The sequence below is a fragment of the Mustelus asterias genome, chromosome 1 (assembly GCF_964213995.1).
Source record: "Mustelus asterias chromosome 1, sMusAst1.hap1.1, whole genome shotgun sequence".
Classification (NCBI taxonomy): domain Eukaryota; kingdom Metazoa; phylum Chordata; class Chondrichthyes; order Carcharhiniformes; family Triakidae; genus Mustelus; species Mustelus asterias.
The window spans coordinates 85,081,758-85,107,025 of record NC_135801.1 but is presented as its reverse complement, the minus strand read 5'-3'; the positions used below and the strand labels follow the sequence as shown (position 1 = coordinate 85,107,025).

General features: G+C 43.1%; 1 protein-coding gene across 1 annotated transcript in view; it reads left to right on the top strand.

Annotated features, from left to right (window-relative positions):
• The window catches only part of LOC144508523 (uncharacterized), a 628,622-nt gene that overhangs the window by 371,193 nt on the left and 232,161 nt on the right, over positions 1–25,268 (top strand). Inside the window, exon 4 of the mRNA XM_078236560.1 lies at positions 23,885–23,897. Coding sequence (XP_078092686.1) covers positions 23,885–23,897 — 13 coding nt within the window. The remainder of the gene's footprint in view (positions 1–23,884; positions 23,898–25,268) is intronic.

Below are 25,268 nucleotides of genomic sequence, written 5' to 3'. Positions count from 1 at the left end.
TTGAAAATCAGACCCAGTTACCAATATTACTTTGAAGATTTTTTTTAAAAAATTTCATGAATTGTTTCAACAAAAATGGTTTCTCATTAGGTTGTCTTCCAACTTTGTAACTCACTTTACCCTATACTCAAAATAATTTTTGTATACCAGTTTTGGCAAAATGCCATTTAGAAGATCATTCATTTGCTGTAATTGAAATGCTGCTTCCGCGTTAAACAGCATAATCAGGGCTTAGATTTTTTGTTTGCAAATTGGAAGACTGACATACTACATTACAGCTAGACATTGAAATCTCCTTTATCTAAACCATACTGTTTTGGAAATCTTGGTTATCTCAAATATCCCAAAGTCTTGTTTTAATAGGTTTCCCCTCACTTTGCTCCATGGAGTCAAAATTCCTTTGTTCACTAACCGAGGATAAAACATGGTTGACTATCAAGGGATAGAATCACTCCACGCACAGGATAATGATTGAAGACAGCTAGTGAAATAAGAAAAGAGATAGCAGAGAGGCCATCTCGGAGGGTGTTTAAAATGCATACAAATCAAAGCAAGCTCTACCTCAGGCATCACTTGGAGGGTGCACTGGTAAATCATATCTTGTCCTGCTTAACGTTTTCTACAAGCTCACAGCTGGTTTATCAAACTCGCTGACATTTATTATGGACAGGGGTTTCCCAGGTGCTGGATAAGCATCAACCATTCATTATCGTAGGTGACTTCTGATTGATTGTTAGCTTTTCATTGCTGTTGGCAATACTGCATTCTCACAAATCTTCCATCTGAAAACTGCATATTTCCACAATTTCATTAAAAGTTGATTGACACCAGTATAAGGCAAACTTTCCCCATGTTTCCTTCTGTCATCCTCCATTCCACAAATACCTTTTGTTTTATCTGAGGTTTAGGTTTTATCAAGGTGTGAATTAGGCAGAATATTCTCCTGTTGAGGAAATGATGTCTTAATCAGCTCCTGCCAAAGACTTCACCCTCCTGCATCCATCTACATTTGCTTCTCTGACTGATGACTCAGGATGGATTACATGTTCGCTTGAAGCTGTGCTTTCAGACATATCTCGTATTCATCCCTCAATCAGCACTCTCAATTTCTTAGCTGTGCTTTTGACACCTCACTACACAAGATCTGGAATTAATTTCAGAAAACCAACTTGTCCAAATTACACAGCCTTTAATCCAGTCCCATTCAAATTCAGTTCACACATTGCTGTTTTGATTGTTGTCCACTGGTTACTCCTCTCTCAATGCACTAAAGTGAAAATCTTTGTCCCTATTTGCAAGTCCCTATTTACCTTATTCGGGTACATTGAAGGAGAATTTAGCATGGCCAATTCACCTAACCAGCCCAGCTTTCGGACTATGAGAGGAAACTAGAGTACCGGGGGAAACCCACGCAGACACGGGGAGAACGTGCAAACTCCACACAGACAGTGACCCAAGCTGGGAATCAAACCCAGGTCCCTGGTGCTGTGAGGCAGCAGTGCTAACCACTGTGCTACCGTGCAATCAACTTTGTCATCCACCCCAAGTGTTCCTCAGATGTTGATAGAGAATTCAGATATTTTAAACTACCATTTGGAACTCCTTCACTCGCTGCAACTTTCCTCTTTGCTGCTTCCATTCCTGCCTTAAAAGACTTCCTTAAAGCATATCATTTTGACCATGCTAATTCTTCCACTGCTTTTCACCACAAAACAGAGTTCCAGCACAACTGTGTTACACTTTTACATACTGCCCCTTACCCCACCCACCCTGAGTCCCACTCCGCACAATTATACTGGAGGTGGGCCATGTTAGCGAAGAATTACTTCAGACAAATCACTCAACACCCAGGTCTGTTCCAATTATCGAATGGTTTTTATTTTACACTGGTGAGGAGCACGCCACTGGGCTTACCATGCCGCCTCTCCACCAAACAAAGGAAATCACACATTCTTATACATTTACTTCAGCCCATCCCAGCAGTCTACAAGCCAATAACAATATTAATTGGTTACATACATATCCAATCTGACTCATAGTTAGGCATCATGTGGCTGCATGGACAGCTCTGGACCAACTCATGATGTGTATCAAACACCTTATATCAACTGCCCTTGGGCCTTCATAATGAATTACTACACTCAGGACTTTCTTATCTCAACCATATACTGGTCTATTATTTGTGTCTTTAAAATGGGTTGTGAGCAAATAATGGACTGAGACTTGAGGATATCAAATCAAACTCGTATCCAAATTCCTAATGCACTTAGCTGATGAAGCTTTGGGCTAAAATGAAGATTGACCCCCATGATGTTAAAAGAAATTATAGAATCCCGACAGTGCAGAAGGAGGCCATTCGGCCCATCGAGACTGCACCGACCACAATGCCACCCAGACGCTATACCCGTAATCCCATGCATTTACTCTGCTTATCTCCCTGACACTAAGGGGCAATTTAGCATTCCCAATCCATCTAACTTGCATGTCTTTTGGATGTGGGAGGAAACCGGAGCACCCAGAGGAAACCCACGCAGACACGGGGAGAACATGCAAACTCCACACAATGGCCCGAGGCCAGAATCGAACCCGGGTCCCTGGAGCTGTGAGAGATCAGTGCTCACCACTGTGCCACCGTGCCTCTCTATGAACCTGTTCAGCGGGAATAGTATGGAGTTCTAAGTTCTTGAATGCAGGCTAGCTGCTGTTCAGCTTTGAATTTTGAGCGACTCAAACTGTTCCTAGTTATTTTCCCATATAGAAACACTGACAGCATCAAAGGGCTGGTTATTTCAATCCCATGCTTCGACATAGAAGCACAAAGAAAGTAAAGCCATGTCATCAGCCGATACAGTTACTCAAGCACATTTACTGGAAACATCATCCTCTCCATAACTAGTCAGTTATTACCCTCCTGCAGTTTCATTAAAATAATAATGTGGGTCACTTGCTTTATAATTAAATTCAGGTATCTTTGCTTTCCTTCCTTTAAAGTCAGCTGTACTTTATAAAATCATGGAATGTGTGAGGAAAGATAATTAAATTCTACCAGAACAAAGCAGCTATGAAGCCCAAAGCAAACTTTTCACATTAAAAGAAAAACGAAATTTCCATTATTTATAGTCAACAATTTATTTTAATTGAAGAATTTTTAAATGAGAAAATACACGCAGATCACAGCCAGAACTGGGGAGCTTTTATTTCACTGGATACAGCAGCAACTTGGCTTTTATAAAGCATCTTTAATGTGGCAAAAGGTACCCAGGAACTTCACCGGAGCTTTGGCAAACATATACTTAACTGACGAGTGTTTAATTATCAAATAAACATTTTCTAGAGATAGTCACTAACTTGAGAATCCTAACATCAAAGGTTATTGAGGAAAGTGAAAGCTCATGGTGTAGGCGGTAACCAACAGCGCGGATAGAAGATTGGCTGGCCAACAGGAAACAGAGCGTATGCTTCAATGGGTCTTTTCTGGTAGACAGGGTGTAACGAGTGGTGTTCTATATGGGTCAGTGCTGGGGCCGCAACTTTTTTACAATTTCTATAAATGACTTGGATGGTTGCTAAATTTGCTGGTGACGCAAAGATAAGTAGGATAGCAAGATGTGAAGAGGATAAAAGGAGGCAACAAAGGGATATAGATAGCTTAAGTGAGTGGACAAAGACCTGGCAAATGGAGCATAATGTCCATTTTAGCAGGAAAAATAAAAAATCATGGTATCTATATGGTGAGAGATTGCAGAACTCTGCAATGCAGAGGGATTTGGGTGTCCTGGTGGGGGAAACGCGAAAGACTTGTACACAGGTTTAGCAAATAATTGGGAAAGCAATTCAGGGAAGATTTACAGAATGAATATCTGGAATAGGTGGGCTGTCTCATGAGAAAATATTGGACAGACTAGGTTTGTATCCGCTGGAGTTTAGAAGAGTAAGATGCAACTTGAATGAAATATGTAAGATCCTGACGAGTCTTGACAGGGTCGATATGGAGGGGATGGCTGAAAATTTATGGTAAGAAGTTTAACAACACCAGGTTGAAGTCCAACAGGTTTATTTGGTAGCAAAAGCTTTTGCTACCAAATAAACCTGTTGGACTTTAACCTGGTGTTGTTAAACTTCTTACTGTCTTTACCCCAGTCCAACGCCGGCATCTCCACGTCAAGAAAATTTATGGCCAGCCTCACTGGTGGGATCTTCTGTTCCTTTCAAAGTCAATGGAGTTTTGAAAGACTCGCCACATTTTACGGCCCCATCCCCACTACAAGGAGGCCATAAAATTCCATCCAATATTTTCTCTTGCAGGAGAATCCAGTAAAAGGGCTAGTGTCTAACTTTAAGGAGTTGGCCATTTCGGACAGGGGTGAGGAGATTTTTTTTTTCTGAGGATTGTGCGTCTTTGGAACTCGCTTTCTCAAAAGACGATGAAAGCAGAGTCTATAAATATTTTAAAGGCCGAGCTAAATAGATTCTTGATAAACAAAGGGGTGAAAGGTACAGGAGATAGGCAGGAATGTGGTGTTGAGGTTCTAATCAGATCAGCCATGATTTTGTTGAATGCAGAGCAGGGTCAAAGGGTTGAGTGGCATACTCCTGCTCCTAATTTGTATGCTCATAATTTGCTATCCATGTCTTGCATTGTTTTCAAAGTTCTAAAGGCTCTGAAATCATTGTGAAAGAGATAGCCGATAAGTTGCAAGGAATTATGGAACACGTAACGACTTGTCCAAAATTCACATGCGCTGCAAATGTCTGGTGACCTTGCAAAGCCTCAGGGTCACCCTTGACATACATATTGGCAACATGTCTCTCTTTTTTTCAGCAATAAAATAAACAGTAATAGACAAGGTAAACTCAAAATATTTTTAAAACTAGAAAAATCAGTGGCCTTAATTTAAATTAGTGAGAAAAAGGTTTTTAAAAAAAATCAGAGACCTTAACTCAGAATGACAAATGTTTCAAAGGATCTATCAAGAAGGTAGTAGAGGCAGCTATATTATGGGCTGCAGTTCATTAAGGATACGTTCCCATACAGGAGGGATTAAGTTTCAAGGATGGATTGGCCTTGGAAACAGAGGGTAGGCTTCACTGGCTCTTTTTCTGGGTGGCAGGATGTAACAAGTGGTGTGCCATACGGATCAGTGCTGGGGACGCAACTTTTTACAATTTATATAAATGACTTGGATGAAAGGATTGAAGGGACGGTTGCTAAATTTGCTGGTGACACAAAGATAAGTAGGATTGCAAGATGTATTCTGACATAATGTGCATTTGGAAGAGATATTAAGCCAAACAAGTGTTAGCATACTGCACTGTTCAGCTCAATATTGTTCCTGTGTGTCCTGGACTGCACATGGTTGAGATTCAACAATACATCCATGTGCATTCCTGAGTTTACAATATTTTACTCTCTTTTTTGTGCCAAATTTTTGTTGATGTTGATTAATACAGAATCTGTGGAGCTGCTAGTTCTATCCTTTGTGACAGCTTGTCAAATCACAGATGTCTCCAGCTGGGTAATCCAAAGATCTGGATTTATATATTAGACCCTTTTGTGAGCGCTAGCCAGTTTACTAAAACCAATGGGCAGGATGTGCAGGCAGTAGAAGTGCAGCACAAACCCTACTGGGAAAGGAAATTAACAAAGTATTTTGCAGTAGCCTGGCCCAAAAGAGGGGTTAATCCTTTTGCATATATGACTAAAGGGGCCTTAAAATCTAATTGAGGCTCCATTGCAACAATCTGATGTCCCTATCTGCTTCAAGAAGGTGACCATCATCCCGGTACCTAAGAAAAACCAAGCAGCATGCTTTGATGACTATAGGTCGGTGGCTCTGACATCCATCATTATGAAGTGTTTCGAAAGGGTAGTCATGGCATGAATCAATTCCAGCCTCCCAGACTACCTGGATCCACTACAGTTCACCTACCGCCGCAACAGGTCCACAGCAGATGCCATCTCCCTGGCCCTGCACTCAACCCTGGAACACCTAGATAACAAGGACACCTATGTCAGACTCCTATTTTTTGACTACAGCTCATCCTTCAACACAATTATTCCCATGAAACTCATCTCCAAACTCCGTGGCCTGGGCCTCAGCACCTCCCTCTGCGACTGGATCCTGAATTTCCTAACTCACAGACCACAATCAATAAGGATAGGCAACAACAACACCTCCACGATCATCCTCAACTCCGGTGCCCCACAAGGCTGTGTTCTCAGCCCCTTGATATACTCCTTATACACCTATGATTGTGTGGCCAAATTCCCCTCCAATTCAATCTTCAAGTTTGCTGATGACACCACCGTAGTGGGTCGGATCTCAAACAATGATGAGACAGAGTACAGGAATGAGATAGAGAATCTGGTGAACTGGTGCGATGACAATAATCTCTCCCTCAATGTCAACAAAACAAAGGAGATTGTCATCGACTTCAGGAAGTGTAAAGGAGAACATGCCCCTGCCTACATAAACGGGGACGAAGTAGAAAGGGTCAAGAACTTCAAGTTTTTAGGTGTCCAGTTCACCATCAACCTGTCCTAGTCCCCCCAAGCCGACACTATAGTTAAGAAAGCCCACCAACGCCTCTACTTTCTCAGGAGACTAAGGGAATTTGGCATGTCAGCTATGACTCTCACCAACTTTTACAGATGCACCATGGAAAGCATTCTTTCTAGTTGTATCACAGCTTGGTATGGCTCCTGCTCTGCCCAAGACTGCAAGGAACTACAAAAGGTCGTGAATGTAGCCCAATCCATCATGCAAACCAGCCTCCCATCCATTGACTCTGTCTACACACCCCGCTGCCTCGGCAAACCAGCCAGCATAATTAAGGACCCCATGCACCCCGGACGTTCTCTCTTCCACCTTCTTCCTTTGGGAAAAAGATACAAAAGTCTGAGGTCACGTACCAACCGACTCAAGGACAGCTTCTTCCCTGCTGCTGTCAGACTTTTGAATGGACCTACTTCGCATTAAGTTGATTTTTCTCTACACCCTAGCTATGACTGTAACACTACATTCTGCACTCTCTCGTTTCCTTCTCTATGAATGGTATGCTTTGTCTGTATAGTGCGCAAGAAACAATACTTTTCACTATGTTTATACATGTGACAATAATAAATCAAATCAAATCAAAATCATTGCATTCCCGAAACTGCTGGTACCAGTGCTGGATGCAGTTAATAATATCAGACCTTGCAATTGCCTGCTACCCTGTGCTTATGAGAATGAGGACTCCGATCATTGGAGTTCTTTTGCCTTTAGCCTATGTAGAGACATTTGTTCAGGCAAATGTGCCCAACTCCAACCTCTGCTGCTGACCCCACCATAGTTTGAATGGCCAGAGAAGCTGACAGAGAATCCTGACCTGGAAGTTGGGTGTTGGGTTTCACCATTAAATGATAAACCTAGACCCCATAATAAAATGCTGCCCTTAAAGTCTTTGAAACAAAACTTTTCTTTTGCATGTTGCAGTGTACACTCCACAAACCTGATCTCTATCCCTGGAGTGGGATTTGGAGAGGCTGGGGCATCACTACGACCATTCTGTCAGTCAGAATACACCAGTACTAACCCTAACCCTATATACTAAGACTGCTGTAGATTTGTCATCAATGGGCTGCTCCATCAATCAGAATTACAATTCCCATCCCCATACTTTGTGGAAAGGGCTTGGGTCATTTGCTCCCACAGGAACCTGCACCACTTTATTAGGACCCAGGGGTAAACAGTTCCTGGCCTGATTTTCAAACTTGCTAATCCAATTTGCAGCTTCAGGTTATTGACATCACCATCATTGGGATAGAATGTGTGTTATGCACAGAAAATGTACTTTGAGGTTTCCCCATCTTTGAGGACATTGTAGATAATTTACAATGTAAGAACACTAGAATATGTAATTATAATAAAGACCTTTGTGTCACATTTTGATTGATCCTTTTCAACCCCACCTGCCACTTCCACTAAATGGCAGCATTTTTACCCTTAGAGACTACAGTGTCACAATGAGGCAGAATGGTGGAACCTTTGGAAAAATATATATTTTGGTGATAAATAAGAAAATAACGCTGAACTTCAATTTTAATTTGAAAATCTGTTACTGATAAGAAAATGATCAGTGAATGGGTTAAGGAAGTTCCTGTGTCTTCTACATTAAGGCTTTCTTTTTAACCCCAGCAATGCAGAAACCAATGAATCTCTCAGCCAAATGCCACCATCAAACTTCAGTTAAGTCAGAATTGGATGTAGAACTCAGGGTTGGTGACCTGCATCACAAGAAGAAGTCTTGACAATATCAAAGACACGTTTATGATGCGGCAAAAATGTTCAAATACTATTTGTAGTTCACTCTCCAGCAGCTGAAGTGAACCATAAAACATAATGAAAAACGGTAGGCTTCCCTCCCTCCGTCAATAAGCTTGAAATATTAGTTCCCATTTGTGAGACTTTGATAATGTTCAGAAGCAGCAACAGATAAACTAGCCTGAAAATTAAAGTAATTGGAAAAATGTGCAACTAACTCCTCACAAGGTGTAAGATTTAATAAGGAATGTTTTTATAAGCTGAAGTCGAAATGCTTGCCACATCCTAGTGATGAAAGAGAGGTTCCTGAGGGTCAGGTGACCACTAGGCTTCCCCCATTGGCAATAGGAGACAAGGGGCTGTAGATGAAAACTTTCAAATACCAAGGTTAAATACCAATGTCAAAAATAATTCTGTAATTTTGGAGTCAAGCGCACTGTCTTGCATATTAACTTCGAAGTAAAATGGATGGTTCTGTGATTATCAAAGTTGAAAGGAAACAGGTTAAATTATGTTTGGCTAGGCACCAGATTGCATGTGTGTGGTAGGAAAACAAACCATTCAGACAAGAAGTCTAGTACTTGTGACTGAGTATCTGCACCAGAATCTGTGATTTGTTATTAAAATAGTTGCTCTTATTATAAAATTAAGCCTGTTCAAAATGATTCCAGGTTCCTTCAGATGAGTTAAGGAAGAAAGTCAACTATCTCCGGCATGTCTGGAGATGCAGGTTTGGTGTAATAATTTGGTGCTATTTAAGTTAATTACAAGCCTTTTATTTTCTTGAGACAGGAAATACAAAACGCTATGAAATGAACCTTTGGGGTCATTTCTTCATGTGCTGGCTAATTTTTGCAAAGCAGAAATAAAATGTCAGGAGCAATTTCTGAAGGATAGGTCAGAAAGGGTGAGGAAGTAGCAGTGGGTGGGGGGGTGGCAGGTTTAGGTAGGGAATGGCAGACATTTGGACTGGTATGGCTCTGTCATCAATGGTGGGAGAAGGAAGGGGAAGGTGTACAGAAAGTTAGAACTGAGAGGCTGAAGGGAGTGGAAGAACAGGGATGCTGCAGAGGTAGAGGGAGTGAGGGAGAAATTTGAAGAAAGTGCTAGAATGTTTAACTTGAATGCCCAGGGGAATGTTGCAGCTGACATAGGTCGGCAGAGATCGAGTTGATGGACAAGCAGAATATAATGTGGGACAGGATACAGGAGGATGGACAATGGACTGTCAAAGAAGAAAGTAGTGGAGTTATTGAGCTGGAGCTAACACAAGATTTGACGAGGATTTCACTGGTGGAGGAAACAGGGAAAACTTTGCAAAGATTGAAGCAAGTGTTCTTGGTCACAGAGCAGATGTGGCGTTAGAACTCCGCTCTAAGTTGGACTCAATACTGAAGTTTCACACGCATTGTTCACCTGGAGGAAGAGATCAAAGAGACGGATGGAATCAGAGGCAATGGAGGGGGTTTCTGTGGTGGAAATAATGGGTTTGACCTATTGGGTGCTCAACTGTGAGAAAATGTGGTTAATTTAGAATGTGGGCTCAGGAAGTCCTCAGAATATAACCTCAGCCCACTGCTAAACTCCACTACTGACCACAGTAAGGTTTATGAGGGTTGGGACTGAAACTTTCAGGAGAAACCTTAAGCAGTTTGGGTGCATTTATAGCGCTCCCCTGCCGTGCTGGCAATATCAGTGGAAACTGGCCAGTCTTGATTGTGATGGGAAGGGACATGGGACTCCTGTATTACCCATCAAGAAAGTTGCTTATTCAGAGAACCACTTTATAAATTTTACAAATAATTGTTGTATGCCCCATCTTCTGGGATCTAAGCCTTGACCTCCGCATGAATAAGAAAGTGGCCTCATTTCCACCAGTTCAGGCTACCAATGTTACACTGGCTTCCACCTTCACAGGGTCATCCCAGAAATTACAGCTTGAGGTCAAGAATATTGAATCTTTTAGCATGGCCATTTGGCCCATGTTGCTTACACTGAAAGAGTTATCTGATTAGTCTTGCTCTTTTCCCATAACACTGCAGCTTTTCAATCCTTTATTCAATTCTCTTTTGAAAGTTAGGATTAAAGCTGCTTCCAACCCCTTCCAGATCACAATAACTCACTGTGTAATAAAAAATTCTCATCTCAGTTTTGGCTCTTGTAAGAATGATCGTAAATCCGTTTCCTCGAGTTACCAACCTTACTGCTAGTGGAAACAGTTTCTGCTTCATTACTCAGTCCAAACTATTCACAATATTGAATGCATAATTAGATCTCCCCTTAACTTTCTCTGCTCCAAGGAGAATAATCCCAGATTCCCATAGTCTTCCAATGTAATCCTTTCCTATGGTTTCGAACATAGAACATAGAACAGTACAGCACAGAACAGGTCCTTCAGCCCCCGATGTTGTGCCGAGCTTTGTCTGAAACCCAGATCAAGCTATTTCCTCCCTATCATCCCGAAGTACTCCATGTGCCTATCCAATAGCTTCTTAAATGTTCCTAAAGTTTCTGACTCCACTATCCCTGCAGGCAGTCCATTCCACACCCCAACCACTCTCTGAGTAAAAAACCTACCTCGGACATCCTTCCTATATCTCCCACCATGAACCCTGTAGTTATGCCCCCTAGTTTCCGCTCCATCCACCCTAGGAAATAGTCTTTGAACGTTCACTCTATCGATCCCCCTCATCATCATATACACCTTTATCAAGTCTCCTCTCAACCTCCTCCGCTCCAAAGAGAAAAGCCCAAGTTCCCTCAACCTTTCCTCATAAGACCTACCCTCCAGACCAGGCAGCATCCTGGTAAATCTCCTTTGCACTCTTTCCAGTATCTCCACATCCTTCTTGTAGGGAGGTGACCAGAACTGCACACAATATTCCAACTGTGGTCTCACCAAGGTCCTGTACAGTTGCAGCATAACCCCACGGCTCTTAAACTCAAACCCCCTGTTAATGAACACCAACACAGTATAGGCCTTCTTCACGGCTCTATCCACTTGAGTGGCAACCTTTAGAGATCTATGGATATGAACCCCAAGATCTCTCTGTTCCTCCACATTCTTCAGAACCCTACCTTTGACCCTGTAATCCACATTTAAATTTGTCCTACCAAAATGAATCACCTCGCATTTGTCAGGGTTAAACTCCATTTGCCATTTTTCAGCCCAGCTCTGCATCCTATCTATATCTCTTTGCAGCCTACAACTGCCCTCCACCTCATCCACTACTCCACCAATCTTGGTGTCGTCAGCAAATTTACTGATCCACCCTTCAGCCCCCTCCTCCAAGTCATTTATAAAAATTACAAATAGCAGAGGACCAAGCACTGATCCCTGTGGCACTCCGCTGGTAACCGGTTTCCAATCTGAAAATTTTCCATTCACCACCACCCTCTGTCTTCAGTTAGATAGCCAGTTACCTATCCAATCGGCCAAACTTCCCTCTGTCCCACACATCCTTACTTTCTTCATAAGCCGACCGTGGGGGACTTTATCAAACGCCTTACTAAAATCCATGTATATGACATCAACTGCACTACCTTCATCAACACACTTAGTTACCTCCTCAAAAAATTCTATCAAATTTGTGAGGCAAGACTTGCCCTTCACAAATCCGTGCTGACTATCCCGGATTAATCCGCATCTTTCTAAATGGTCGTAAATCCTATCCCTAAGGGCCTTTTCCATCAACTTACCGACCACCGAAGTAAGACTAACCGGTCTATAATTACCAGGGTCATTTCTATTCCCTTTCTTAAACAGAGGAACAACCAGTCCTCTGGCACTCTGTGGACAGTGAGGACCCAAAGATCAAAGCCAAAGGCTCTGCTATCTCATCCCTTGCCTCCCAAAGAATCCTAGGATATATTTCATCAGGCCTAGGGGACTTATCAACTTTCAGTTTATTCAGTTTATTCAAACTGTTCAGTTTATTTTACTTCTCAGTGCCTTCTCCAAGAGTCACATCCTTCCTGAAATGTGGCACCAGAATCAGATGCAAGACTCTAGCTGAGACCTAACCAGTGATTTGTTAAGGTTCAGCACAATTTATTTGCTTTTGTTCACTATGCCTCTACATATAACTCCATCCAGGACAAAGCAGCCCACTTGATTGGAACCCCATCCACAAACATTCACTCGCTCCACCACTGACACGCATTAGCAGCAGTGTGTGCCATCTACAAGATACACTGCAGAAACTCAGTGTTCCTTAGGCAGCACCTTCCAAACCCACGACCACTACCATCTAGAAGGACCAGGGGATCAAACACATGGGAACATAACCACCTGGAAGTTCTCTTCCAAGTCACTCAAAATTCTGGAACTCCCTCCCTAACAGCTCTTTGGGAGTACCTACACCACATGGACTTCAGCGGTTGAAGAAGACAGCTCAGCATCACCTTCTTGAGGGCAATTAGGGATGGGCAATAAATGCTGGCCTAGCCATGAATAAATAAATCCATGATTGAATGAAAAGAAAAAATCTTATCTGCCTTTGTAACAGCCTTATCAATTAGTCCTGCAAAAAAAAATCCACGTGTAAACCCCCAGGTCTTCCTGCTCCCTTTTTAACTTGTACCATTCAATGTATAATGGCTAGAATTCTCTGACCTCAGCCGCAGCTGGGATTATCCAGTCTCGCTGCTGGGAATGGAAATTTGGCTGAGCGCCAAATTCTCCATTCTCACTGGCAGCGGCAGTGGGGTATGAGAGACAGGAGAATTCCGGCCAATGCCTCTTCTCATTTGTCCTTTCAAATGCATGACATTTCTCTGTGCTAAATTTAATCTGCCATGTCTTCCATTTCACCAAAACTTTGGTGTTCTCCTGATGTCTGCTACTTTCTTCCTTCTGATTGCTATTTTTTTTTAATTTTCTGCAGACTATGAAATGATGCCCTGCATGCCAAGGTCAGGTCATTAATATGTATCAAATAGAGAAATAGGGCTAATATCAACTCCCGGAGCCACCATGTGCACTTCCTTCCGGTCCCAAAAGGTCCCCAAAATCTGCAGTTGTTCGGGTACCATTCTGTTTGCTTTCTGTCACATCTGCAATTTTCTATCAATGCTGTCCTTGCCCCTTTATTCTCCATGAGCTTCAATTTTACAAACAAGTCGATTATGTGGAACCTTATTGAATACCTTTTTAAAGTCCGTGTATACATTTCAACCCATTCATCAAATAACAGAATAAGTCATAATCTGCTCTGAATCAAATTTCTGATTGCTCCAGAAGGTTCTACCAGAACAACTGCAGATTTTGGGGACCTTGATATCAGACAGACGGGCTAAAAGGAATGGAAATGGTCACGGAATTAAGAGCAATATTATAGACCTGGTGTGGTCAACATACATATGGAAACTAAGTCCCTGACTGCAGATGAAGATGCCAAGGAACTACATATAAATGAAGAAATATATGTGTGAAAGAATAACCTTAGGGGACCATGGAGGTGCAAAAGGTGGAGAATCCATTACTATATTGCCTGGGTGTGAATAAGTGGAGCCATGCAAGGACTGGACAGTAGTTGTGGTGGAATGGATGGCATGGTCAACCATAATCAAAAATAGTAGAGCAGTCAGTGAAGGTCAACACAGTCCAGTCACAGAGGATGTCATTCATGGCTTTGTCTCGGGTCATTTCACTGTTTTCTGGTGCATGGAATCCACATTAAAGGAATTCAAACAGAGAACATCAGGGGATACGGGCATGGAACTGTGGGGGCAAGAGATACAGAGCACAAAAAAGGTAGGTTAGGATTTTGTGGTTAATGAAGAGGGTGAATTGGTCAGGGGTTGATTTGTTGGCCAAGGAGTGATGGCAATGGTTTTGAAGGGAAGATGTATGGTGCCAGCTGATTGAAAACAACATCAACTGTAGTGATCGTGAACTGGGCTAGGAAGGGTAGTATTCAGTGGTTTTTTGTATAATGCATTTCTCCCTTGACTGTTTCAAATATCTGCATATTACTTTACAGATGTACAGTGTCAGGGACTGTGTTTGGTTTTTTTACTGCCCATGATCAATGTGTTTAAAGTGAAGTTAAAGTTTATTTATGACAGCTGGTGTCTCAAATGACCCATTCAATTTGAAATGACCCTTTTGGGTTAGTCTCAGGAAAAGGCATCAGGTCCACATCAGTGGAAAGCTCCTTTTGTTCCTTGAGACAGGTGAATGTTTGAATCCACAAGATAAGTCAGTTGATCCTCAGGTACCAACTTTGTCACCTTTTCTGGTTCTTAAAAATGTTAAGTGTTGATTGAAAGCTCATAACATACTGAAACATGACATGGTAATATACTACCCCCCCCCAAACCCCTCCACCCCCCACCCCTCCCCTCCCCCCCCCCCCCCCCCCCTCCAACTGCAGGAGCAGCATTGGTGAATGACTGTATAACTAACTAATAAACTGCAGTGGATGTAGAATGTGGACAAGCAGGATAGGAAATTAAGACCATAAGATATAAGAGCAGAATTAGGCCATTTGGCCCATCGACTCTGCTCTGCCATTTAGTTATGGCTGATATGTTTCTCAACCCCTTTCTCCTGCCTTTTCCCCCATAACCTCTGATCCCCTTAACAATCAAGAACCTATTTATCTCGGTCTTAAATACACTCAGTGACTTGACCTCCAAAGCCTTCTGTGGCAATGAATTCCACAGATTCACCACCCTCCTGCTGAGGAACTTCCTCCTCCTCCTCCTCCTCAGTTCTAAAGGTCTGTCCCTTTACTCTGAGACTGTGCCCTCGAATCCTAGCCTTCTACTAATGATAACATCTTCCCCACATCCACTCTATCCAGGCCTTTCAGTATTCTGTAAGTTTCAATGAGTTCCCCTCTCATCCTTCTAAACTCCTCAAACGCACCTCATATGTCAAGCCTTTCATTCTCTTGGACCTTCTCCAAGGCAGCATATACTTCCTTAGAATTATCCTGATGTACTGCATCAGTGCACTCATCTCTGGGCTCCTGTGAGAATTCCATATCCTCCTGTTAGTATTGCCTGTAACAAATCTCCAAATCAGTTGAAACTTCTATAATTGGATCCTTGAATTTGAATCAGTAATTCTCCCTTAACAGCAGTGGGAGTTTTCATGGAGCCGCAAGTAAATGTGGCCTGTATGGCTGTTCCTGCAAATACTACTGGTGTTCTCATGTCAATGGTCATTGGAGTGTGCGTGCGTGCGCCAGGTTCTTAAGTAGAACCATAGAATGGTTACTGGACAGAATGAGGCCATTTGACTTGTCATGTCCATGCTGGCAAGAACAACTCAGCTACTCCCGTTCCCATCCCCACCCTTTCCTCAGGGCCTTGCAATAGTTTTCTCTTAAGGTGTTGATCCAGTCTCTGTGTAAAAGCTCTGATTATGTCTTGCTTCACCACAGTCTCAGGCAGGGTATTCCGAATCAAAACTATTCAAGAAGTAAAAATGTTTTTCCTCATGTTGCTCCTTTTTTTCCAAATCACCTTAAATCAGTGTTCTCTGGGCTCTTGATCCTTTTTTTCCAATGGGAAGAGTTTTCCTAGACCCCTCATGATTTTGAGCACTTCCGTCAAATCTCAACCTTCTCCACGGGGAATAAGCTCAGCTCCTTCTGTCTATCCACATAAATGAAGTTTCTCTTCCTTGGAACCATTCTGATTAAATCTTTTCTGATCCTTCTCTTAAAGCCTTCATGCAGTGCAATGTGCAGTATTGGACCAATTCTCCAGTTGAGGTCCAACCAGAGTTTCAGAAAGGTTCGCCATGACCTCTTCGTTATTGTACCCTGTGGTCCTATTTGTAAAGCCTGGGACTGCAATGTCTTTTTAGCTACTTTCTCAACCCTCCCTGCCATCGTTAACCATTTGTGCACATATACCCCAACGCCTCTCTGTTCCTGTACCGCCCCCCCTTTAGAATTGCATCTTTTAGATTATATTGCCTCTCCTCATTCTTCCCATCACTTCACATTGCTCTGCATTAACTTTAATCTGCCCTTCCACTAACCTACGTCCTCTTAAAATCTATTTATGCTCTTCACAGTTCACAACACTTCCAAATGTTTTATGTGTAAAATTTTGAAATAATGCCCTGGACGCCCATGTCATGGCCATTAATGCGTATCAAGAAAAGCAGTGGTCCTAATGCAAGTCCTTGGGGAATCTCAATGTGTATCTTCAATCCAAAAACCACTCCTGTCACAGATGCACAGACTACACAGATGCTGCCAGACCTGCTGAGATTTCCCAGCATTTTCTGTTTTTGCATTCACCCCTACTGTTTCCTGTCATTTTGCCAACTTTGTGTCCATGTTGCCACTGTCCTTGTTATTCCGCGAACTTCCACTTTGCTGGCAAGTGTATTATGTGGCAGTCTCTCAAATGCCTTCTGGGACCGAATTTGATCAATCTCATTAAAAAAGAGACTGGGAAATCTGTACGCAATTTAGCCAAGGCTCACAATCTGCTAAGCTGTCACAGTGCGTGAGTTGACCCTTGTACCTCATCTTGTTGCTGCTCTGCCATTTGTGCCAAATTCAACTGGGGCCGTGAAAGACTCTCTCCAAATGAGTGCGCTCTTCATACTCGGTGTCCGTTCAATAAAACAGAGGTATTGTGGAAATGACACCAAAAACCTCAAAGTGGCCGTTCTGCACAATCGTTTAACTTCAAAATGACCCCAGTGAAATGGCCTGTTAGCTCCTCGGGATGGATCATTTCTTACTGCAGGTGTAATAGTATTGGCTCTTTGAGGGAAATCTAGCTTCTTCTGGACTTCAGCACCACTAGGGACAGTGGTACCAACCCTAAGAGAATTGTTTCAGCAATTTGAAGTTGAGAGGCTGCCTGCCTGCCCTGGAGCACTGAATGTTATTTGCAGCTTTTAAAATAACCTCTCACACAACAGCTGGAATAATGATTGTTGGCAAAATTCAAACGTTGGACTGGGTACAGACAAAAAGACAAATGCAGGAAGGAGCAGACATTTCTTCATATTATTCTCCAAATCAGCTGAAATAACATCATTAGATTCAGTCATTCTGAACATTCTTCTGTGCATCTTTAAAAAACACCTGATGGTTAACCCTCTGCTAACGGGCAAGTTTTGTAAAACTTAATTTTAAATAATGTGATTGCTGGCCCCACTAAGTCCCCTACTGGGAATTTTTGCTAACCTCGTAACATTGGGTTGCTGTAGCTACTGTTAAGTTCAATAGTGTCTCTCTGAAGTAGACACAGACCAACCAGTTGGACGGCATCTCCTCCAAATAACATTTTTATGACCTAATTAATTGGTAAACCATCTAAATCAACGCAAAATTAAAAGGTTTTTCTGCATGGACGGGAGATGTATAGTCCCATAGTGGCTATACAAATGGGGATTTCTAGGAAGTGTGTATGTTTTAAAAAGCAAAGCCAGTGACAGAATTTTCAATACTGAGAACCCATTGCTGATGGTTTACCAGTTAATTAGGTCACAAAAACTCTATCGAATCGAGTTTCTGCTACCACAGCACAGCCTGCACTCAGTGTGAGCAGATTGGGTTGTCCCATCCCCTCTGAGCTGGAAGCTGCTTGAACTTGCTGGGTAACGCAATGGCACAGTTGGCTGACTTGATCATTTCACATTGCTAATGTCACTCCGGATGATTTCACACGGCGATAGCGACAGTAGTTGAGAATTTAGCAGGTGAGTTAATTTAAAAACAAAATCATTTTCTGAGAATGCACTGGTGGTGAAGGATCTTTTTTATTAATTCCTGGGATGTGGGTGTCACTGGCTGGACCAACATTTATTGCCCATCCTTAATTGCTCTTGAACTGAGTGACTTGCTCGGCCATTTCAGAGGACATTTAAGAGCCAACCACATTGCTATGAGTCACATGTAGGCCAGGCCAGGTAAGAACAACAGATTTCCTTGCTGAAAGGACATTAGTGAACCAGATGGGTTTTTACAACAATCAACAATCACTTTAGACTTCTAATTCCAGATTTTTAGTGAATTCAAATTTCACCGTCTGCCATGATGGGATTTTAACCTGGGACCCCAGAGCCTGGGTGTGGTGACAAAACCATTATGACACTGTATCCTGATGTTGGTGGAATATCATAAAAGATCACCCACTGATGATTGGGTAATTGTGAATTTTTCCATATGAGATGGCAATGGTGAGATGATGCTTCCCACAGCCAGCACATACTTGGAGAATGATACTTTTTTTGGGAAAAGTTTGTAATTTTCTCCCCGGTGTATTAAAGCATATTGATAGAAAGGATATTAGTTCATATGATACTCCTTACCACATTTAACATAAATGAGTCAACACCTGCATTACAGTAATGGACAGAGGAACATCATGAACACATTAAGCATTCATTCACCAATATTGGCAATTGTAATTTTTAGGCTCGAGCCACAGCTGAATAAAATAAAAGGTGTATTTTTTTTAAAAGACAGACTTGCATTGATATAGCATTCGTTTTACAGCCAAAGAAGTACTTTTTGAAGTGCAGAAACTGTTGTAATGTGGGAAACATTATATAAATGCTGCGGTATTTGGATCTGCCACGTTCTGTTGTAGGAAGCAGAATACAGATCTAATCTCCGAACAGCACTATATGCTTTTGCAATTAACAAAAATGGAGAAGTTTCCAGTGTTTCCACTCACTCTGAACATTCTCCCTTTGAAATGGTCTTTAAATTGTTGGTGGTCTCGTGACTAAGCATGTTTCTTTTCTGTCTTTCTCTTTACAGGACCTCCTGTAAGTATTCGTGATGTCTGAATGCTCAATGAACATCATCAAGATAAGAATTCCTTTTCTTTTAACAAGAGGCAGATTGTACAGAGTTCATTAAACATATAGATAAACCTACTCCAGTCGAGTGTAATTGAAGATAATGAAACCGAGACAGTTCTTGTACTTAAAAGTTTCTTTTTAATTTACTGGAGCATCGGTATACTGCAAGATATCGCAACATCATTCCAATGATCAGGTTTCATTGCCAGCTAAAGCTAAGTACTATGAAATAATACTACAAAATATTCAGTGATATGTCTGTACCCCTATTCTGACAAGTTAATTCATCTCAAAATACATAGCGATACGTTAGGGGACCAGCCTTGCTGTTTCTGCAAATTTCTAAAGTTCTTACGTTTGTAAGGCTGATACATGAATGTCCAGGATGCTTTGGGTGGGAAATTCCCAGTTGAGAGAATTGTTTTTTATTACACAATGTATAGGAATCATAGTGTTTTCTACTCTCAAAGCGATGCGTTAGCCATTATTAGTTAAATTACCAGCTGCCTATTTGGGGCTGATCGCCAGCTACAGGGACCATGTGCAGCATCAATTACCAGCTACTCTGTGAAGTAAAAGTTCAATATAAAAGTGTGTCACCCAGGTGACATTTTACATTGCTTGCTGTTGCACAATCATAAATGCCAATATTGACAGGAAGTATTTCCAATTTCAAAACAAATAGCAACAAGGATAAAATTCTTCCCTGCCTCCCACTGCTGCTATTCACAGACTGTAAAAGTGTGACGTTACCAAGTCAAAATTATCTCTTCAATTTTATATTTTTATTTATTTGTTTATCGAGCTACTTGAGTGTTGAAGGCACTGCACTCATCCAGGCAAGTCGAGAGTATTCCATCACACTCCTGACTTGTGCCTTGTAGATTGTAGACAGACTTGAGTCAGGAAGTGAGTTACTTGACATAGGTTTCCTAGCTTCTGACCTGTCTTGTGGCCATTGTATTTATATGGCTAGTCCAGTTCAGTTCTGGTCAATGGTAACTCACCAGAATATCAATGGTAGGGATTTCAGCAATGGTAATGTCATTGAATGTCATGGGGTGATTGTTAGGTTTTCTCTTGTTGGGGATGGTCATTGTCTGACACTTATATGGTGTGAATGTTACTTGCCACTTGTCTGCCCAAGCCTGGATCATTGAGGATGGGGAAAGTTGTGGAGTCTCCTCCTCCAATGAGTTAGAACATAAGAATATAAGAACCAGGAGTACGAGTAGGCAATTCAGCTCCACCATCAATGCCATCATAGCTAATCTCATCTCAGCCTCAAAAAAACTTTCCTGCCCGTTGTCCATAACTCTTCAACTCATCACTAATTAAAAATCTGTTTATCTCCTCAAATTTACTCAATGTCCCAGCATCCACCACACTCTGGGGTAGTGAATTCCACAGATTCAGGACCCTTTGAGAGAAGCAGCTTCTCCTCATCTCTGTTTTAAATCTGTTACTCTTTATCTTAAAATGATGACCTTTCATTCTAGCTTGCCCCATAAGAGGAAGCATCTGCTCCACGTCTACTTTGTCAATACCTTTTATCATCTCATATACTTCAATAAGATCTCCTCTCATTGGTCTAAACTCTGGAGAGTATAGGCTAAAACTGCTCAATCTCTCTTCATACAACAAACCCCTCATCTCTGGAATCAATCTAATGAATTTCCTCTGAACAGCCTCCAATGCCACTACACCTTCCTCAAAAAAGAGGACCAAAACTGTACACAGTACTCCAGGTGCGGTCTCACCAGTGCCTTGTATCATTGCAGCAACACTTCTTTAATTTTATATTCTACTCCTTTAGCTATAAATGCCAAAATTCCATTTGCTTTCTTTATTACCTGCATACCGGTTTTCTGCGACCCACGCATGAGGACACCCAGATCTCTGTACCAAAGCACCCCAAAGTCTCTCTCCAGTTAGATAATAAGTTGCCTTTCCATTGTTCCAACCAAAATGGATAACCTCGCACTCGTTCATGTTAAACTCCATCTGCCACATTGTGACCCACTCACCTAACCTATCTCTCTCCATTTATAAATTTCTTATTTCCTCATTGCAACTTACTATCCCACCTATTTTAGTTGTTTAATTTTTCACCACCATTCATGACTGGATGTGTCAGGATTGAGGGGCTGAGATCTGATCTGTTGTGGGATCGCTTAGCACTGTCTCATTCTGCTTCCATTGTTTGGCATGCAAGTAGTCCTGTTTTGTAGCTGAGGTTAACATCTCATTTTTAAGTATGCCTCTTGGCAGCCCTGTGACTTAATCTAACCTGACCACTTATAACATTGGACCTTGTGTGTTAGACCTGATACCTGAGAGAAGGCTTATGGCCAAAAATAACTCCGATCAAGACTTCAGAACAACAGTTAGGGCTACACAAATAATTCATGGAAGTTTAAGTTGAAATGAAAAAAAGAAAAATGGATATTCTCAAAGCAATACTAAAGAATGCAGAAAGGAAATACCCTCCTTGCCAGAAACCTAGACAACGCAGCTACCCAGATAGATTGAAATGTTGCACTATCAATCAAGCAAAGACTAGTTTGTATGCAAGAACAAATAGGCTTTTATTCGCAAAAGACTGGGAGCACACCCATGCTGATGAACTGGTCCGGCGACTGAGGCAGGGGGGTGGGGAGCAGTCACCTTTATACCTGGACTAGGGGGGGAGGAGTCTCAGGCAGGGCCGGCAGGGGCATGTCCAGGCATGTCACACACACGCACACAGGCAATAAGTTTAACAGTGGTTTACCACACTGGTGTTTGGAATAATAATAGTCACAAACGGAGTTGTGTTTGAAGCAAAGTATTAACAGCTTGTATTTATATTGTGTCTTTAATATAATGAAATGTCTCAAGGTACTTCATGGGAGCTTCATCAAACAAAATTTGACACCGAGTCAAATAAGATATTAGATCAGAAGACCAAAGGTTTTGTCAAAGATATAGGTTTTAAGGAGCATCTTAAAGGAGAAAATCAAGGCACAGGGCTGGAAAGGTTCCAGAGGTTAGGGCCTTGGCAATCAAAGACACAACTGCCAGAGGTCGAGCAATTAAAATCAAGTGAATTGGAACAGTGCAGCTATCTTGGAGGATTGTTGGGCTGGAGGAGATTACAGAGATAGGGAGGAGTGAGAAAACAACAATGAGAGTTTTAAAAACAAGCCATCACTTAACCAGGAACAAACATAGATTCCTGGAGATAGGAGTGATGGGTAAGTGAGACTTGGTGCAAGCTGTGACATGGGAGACAGAGTTTTAGTAGACCTCAAGTTTATGGAGGATAGAAAGTGGGAGGCTGGCCAAGGGTGCATTAGAATAGTCAAGTCATGTAAGAGGACTTCAGCAGTAAGTAAGTTGAGGAAGGAGCAGAATTGGGTGATGGTACAGAGGTGGAAGTGGACGGCATTAGTGATGGCTCAGATATGTGGACGGAAGTTCATCTCTGGATCAAATCTGATACCAAGGCAGTGAATGATTTGGTCCAATCTCAGAGGTTTCCAGGAAGAGGAATAGTGTTAGTAATTAGGGAATGGAGTTCCTAACAGGCACCAAAGAAAAATAGTTCTAAGATTCTCTATTTAGTGGGAGGAAATTTCTGCAATATCTGATAAGCAGTCTGACAATTTGGAGTCAGTGGAAGGGTTATGAGAGATGATAGTGAGGTAGGGGTTGAGTGTCACCAGTGTACATATGGTAACTAATTATATCATACAGAGGCAGCAGATAGAGGAGAAATGAGGAGGGTGGGTGTGGTGAACCATCGTTGGTTCCCACTGGATAGTACTGAGCCAGGGGCTGGCCAGTACTACAAGGTTGTACATATGTTACTGTTGGGTTGTGCTATTGTTGCTGTTGGGGTTAGGGTGGGGTTGTTACACCTTTTGTACTGTAGTGTTGTGGCACATCCCAGTCGGGCTCCGCCTCCTGGGAGAGGTATAAGAGTCCCTGCTCTGGCCGGGCCCCTTCAGTCTGGGATAGTGTATATAAGTTCTGGCAGCTTCATTACAGTAAATAAAAGCCTTTCATTTACTGAGCTTCAGGCCTCGTGTTTGAGTAGCGCATCAATTTTATTTACTGTCGCTAAACTCTCGTCGAAGAGGAAAAAAAAAAGAGAGTATGGAGCAAATTCTGAAGCCGGAACGCCTTACGCTAGATCCACGTGCGGTGGGCGCTTCTAACACCTTCGACCACTGGCTGAAGTGTTTCGAAGACTACCTGGCAGCCTCTGCAGCGGTCACCACAGATGATGACAGACTCCGGGTCCTCCATGCGAGGGTAAGCGACACTGTCTACCTCGCGATCCGTGCAGCCACCGATTATACTAAGGCCCTCGAGCTTCTGAAGAAGCGTTATATCAAACCGCCCAATGAGATACACGCTCGTTACCTCCTAGCCACTCGACGACGGCAGTCTGGCGAAACGATGGAGGAATATGCGAACGAGCTCCTACAGCTAGCCAGGGGCTGTAACTGCAAAGCTGTGTCGGGTGAGCAGAGTATGTACGACCTCGCCCGAGATGCGTTTGTGGCCGGGGTCAGATCGTCGTACATTCGACTTAAACTGTTGGAGAAGGGTAACCTTAACCTTACCCAGGCCATCGAGTTAGCAGAGATGCTCGAGACGGCCTCCAAAAGCTTAGTATTATATCCGGAGGACCATGTGGCGACAACGTGGCAGGAGCAGTCGCAAATCCCTCCTCGTCCCTCGGGTTCGAAATGCTGCGTAATGGCGTGCTCACACTCGGGCCAGACGACGGCAGCAGCCCCGGGCGGCCCGCGGTGCTATTTCTGTGGGGGAGCGAAGCATACTCGGCAACAGTGTCCCGCTAAAGCTGTGTTGTGCACCGCATGCGGTAAAAAAGGGCACTATTCAAAAGTGTGCCGATCTAAACCCAGGAACGGCAGTGCGGCCTGCGATTCTTCAGAGCTCGGGTCTTCGTCGTCGAAGTCATCGCGGGGTTCGTCCACGTGCGAGACCAGGACGACGCCATTACGGTCGACGGAGTCGGAGGAGTATGACCACCAGGGGTCGCTGAGTTTGGCGCCCTCACCCACGTGCGACTCATAGGAGCGGCCATGTTGGTCGACACTGACCACGAACGACCAGCAGGGGTCCTCCTCATCGATTTCAGCTGCCTGCAGTGGCGCTCATGAACCAACGGTGGCGTCGATCATCCTGGACCAGGCCAAGCCTCATAGACTTGACAAATCTATGATGAATATCCAGGTAAATGACCACGTGATTTATTGTCTGTTTGACTGCGGGAGCACTGAGAGCTTTATCCACCCAGACACTGTGAAGCGGTGTGGACTCCAGATTCAACCTGCCAAACAGACAATCTCTATGGCATCAAGGTCCCGGTCTGTTGCCGTGCTAGGGAGTTGCGTGGTAACCTTGAAGGTGCAAGGCACAGTTTACGAGCGTTTCAAGCTCCTCGTTTTGCCGTATCTTTGCATGCCAATACTTCTCGGACTAAACTTCATGGTCCACTTGAGGAGTGTAATCCTACAGTACGGTGGGCCACTCCCTTCACTGGCAGTGGGAAAACAGCAGCAGCCTCCAAATTGCCCAACGCGCCCCGCCTGCAGCCTCTCAACGCTGAAGATCACCACACCCTCCTTGCTCCAGAATCTTGTGCCAGGCTGCAAGCCCATCGCGACTAAAAGTAGGCGTTACAGCGCTGAGGATCGGATCTTCATTAGATCTGAGGTTCAGCGGCTCCTCAAAGAAAGGATCATACAACCCAGTGCTAGTCCGTGGAGGGCGCAGGTCGTGGTGGTCAAGAGCGGGAACAAACCCCGGATGGTCATTGATTAGTCAGACCATTAACCGATATATGCAGCTGGATGCGTATCCCCTCCCGCGCATATCTGATATGGTCAATCAGATTGCGCAGTACCGGGTGTTCTCCACCATAGACCTCAAGTCTGCCTACCACCAACTCCCCATTCGCCCAGAGGACCGACAATACACGGCTTTTGAGGCGGATGGTCGCTTGTATCACTTTCTCAGGGTTCCCTTTGGTGTCACCAATGGGGTCTCGGTCTTCCAGCGTGCTATGGACCAAATGGTGGACCAGAACGGGCTGCGGGCTACCTTCCCGTACCTGGATAATGTCACCATCAGCGGCCATGACCAGCAGGACC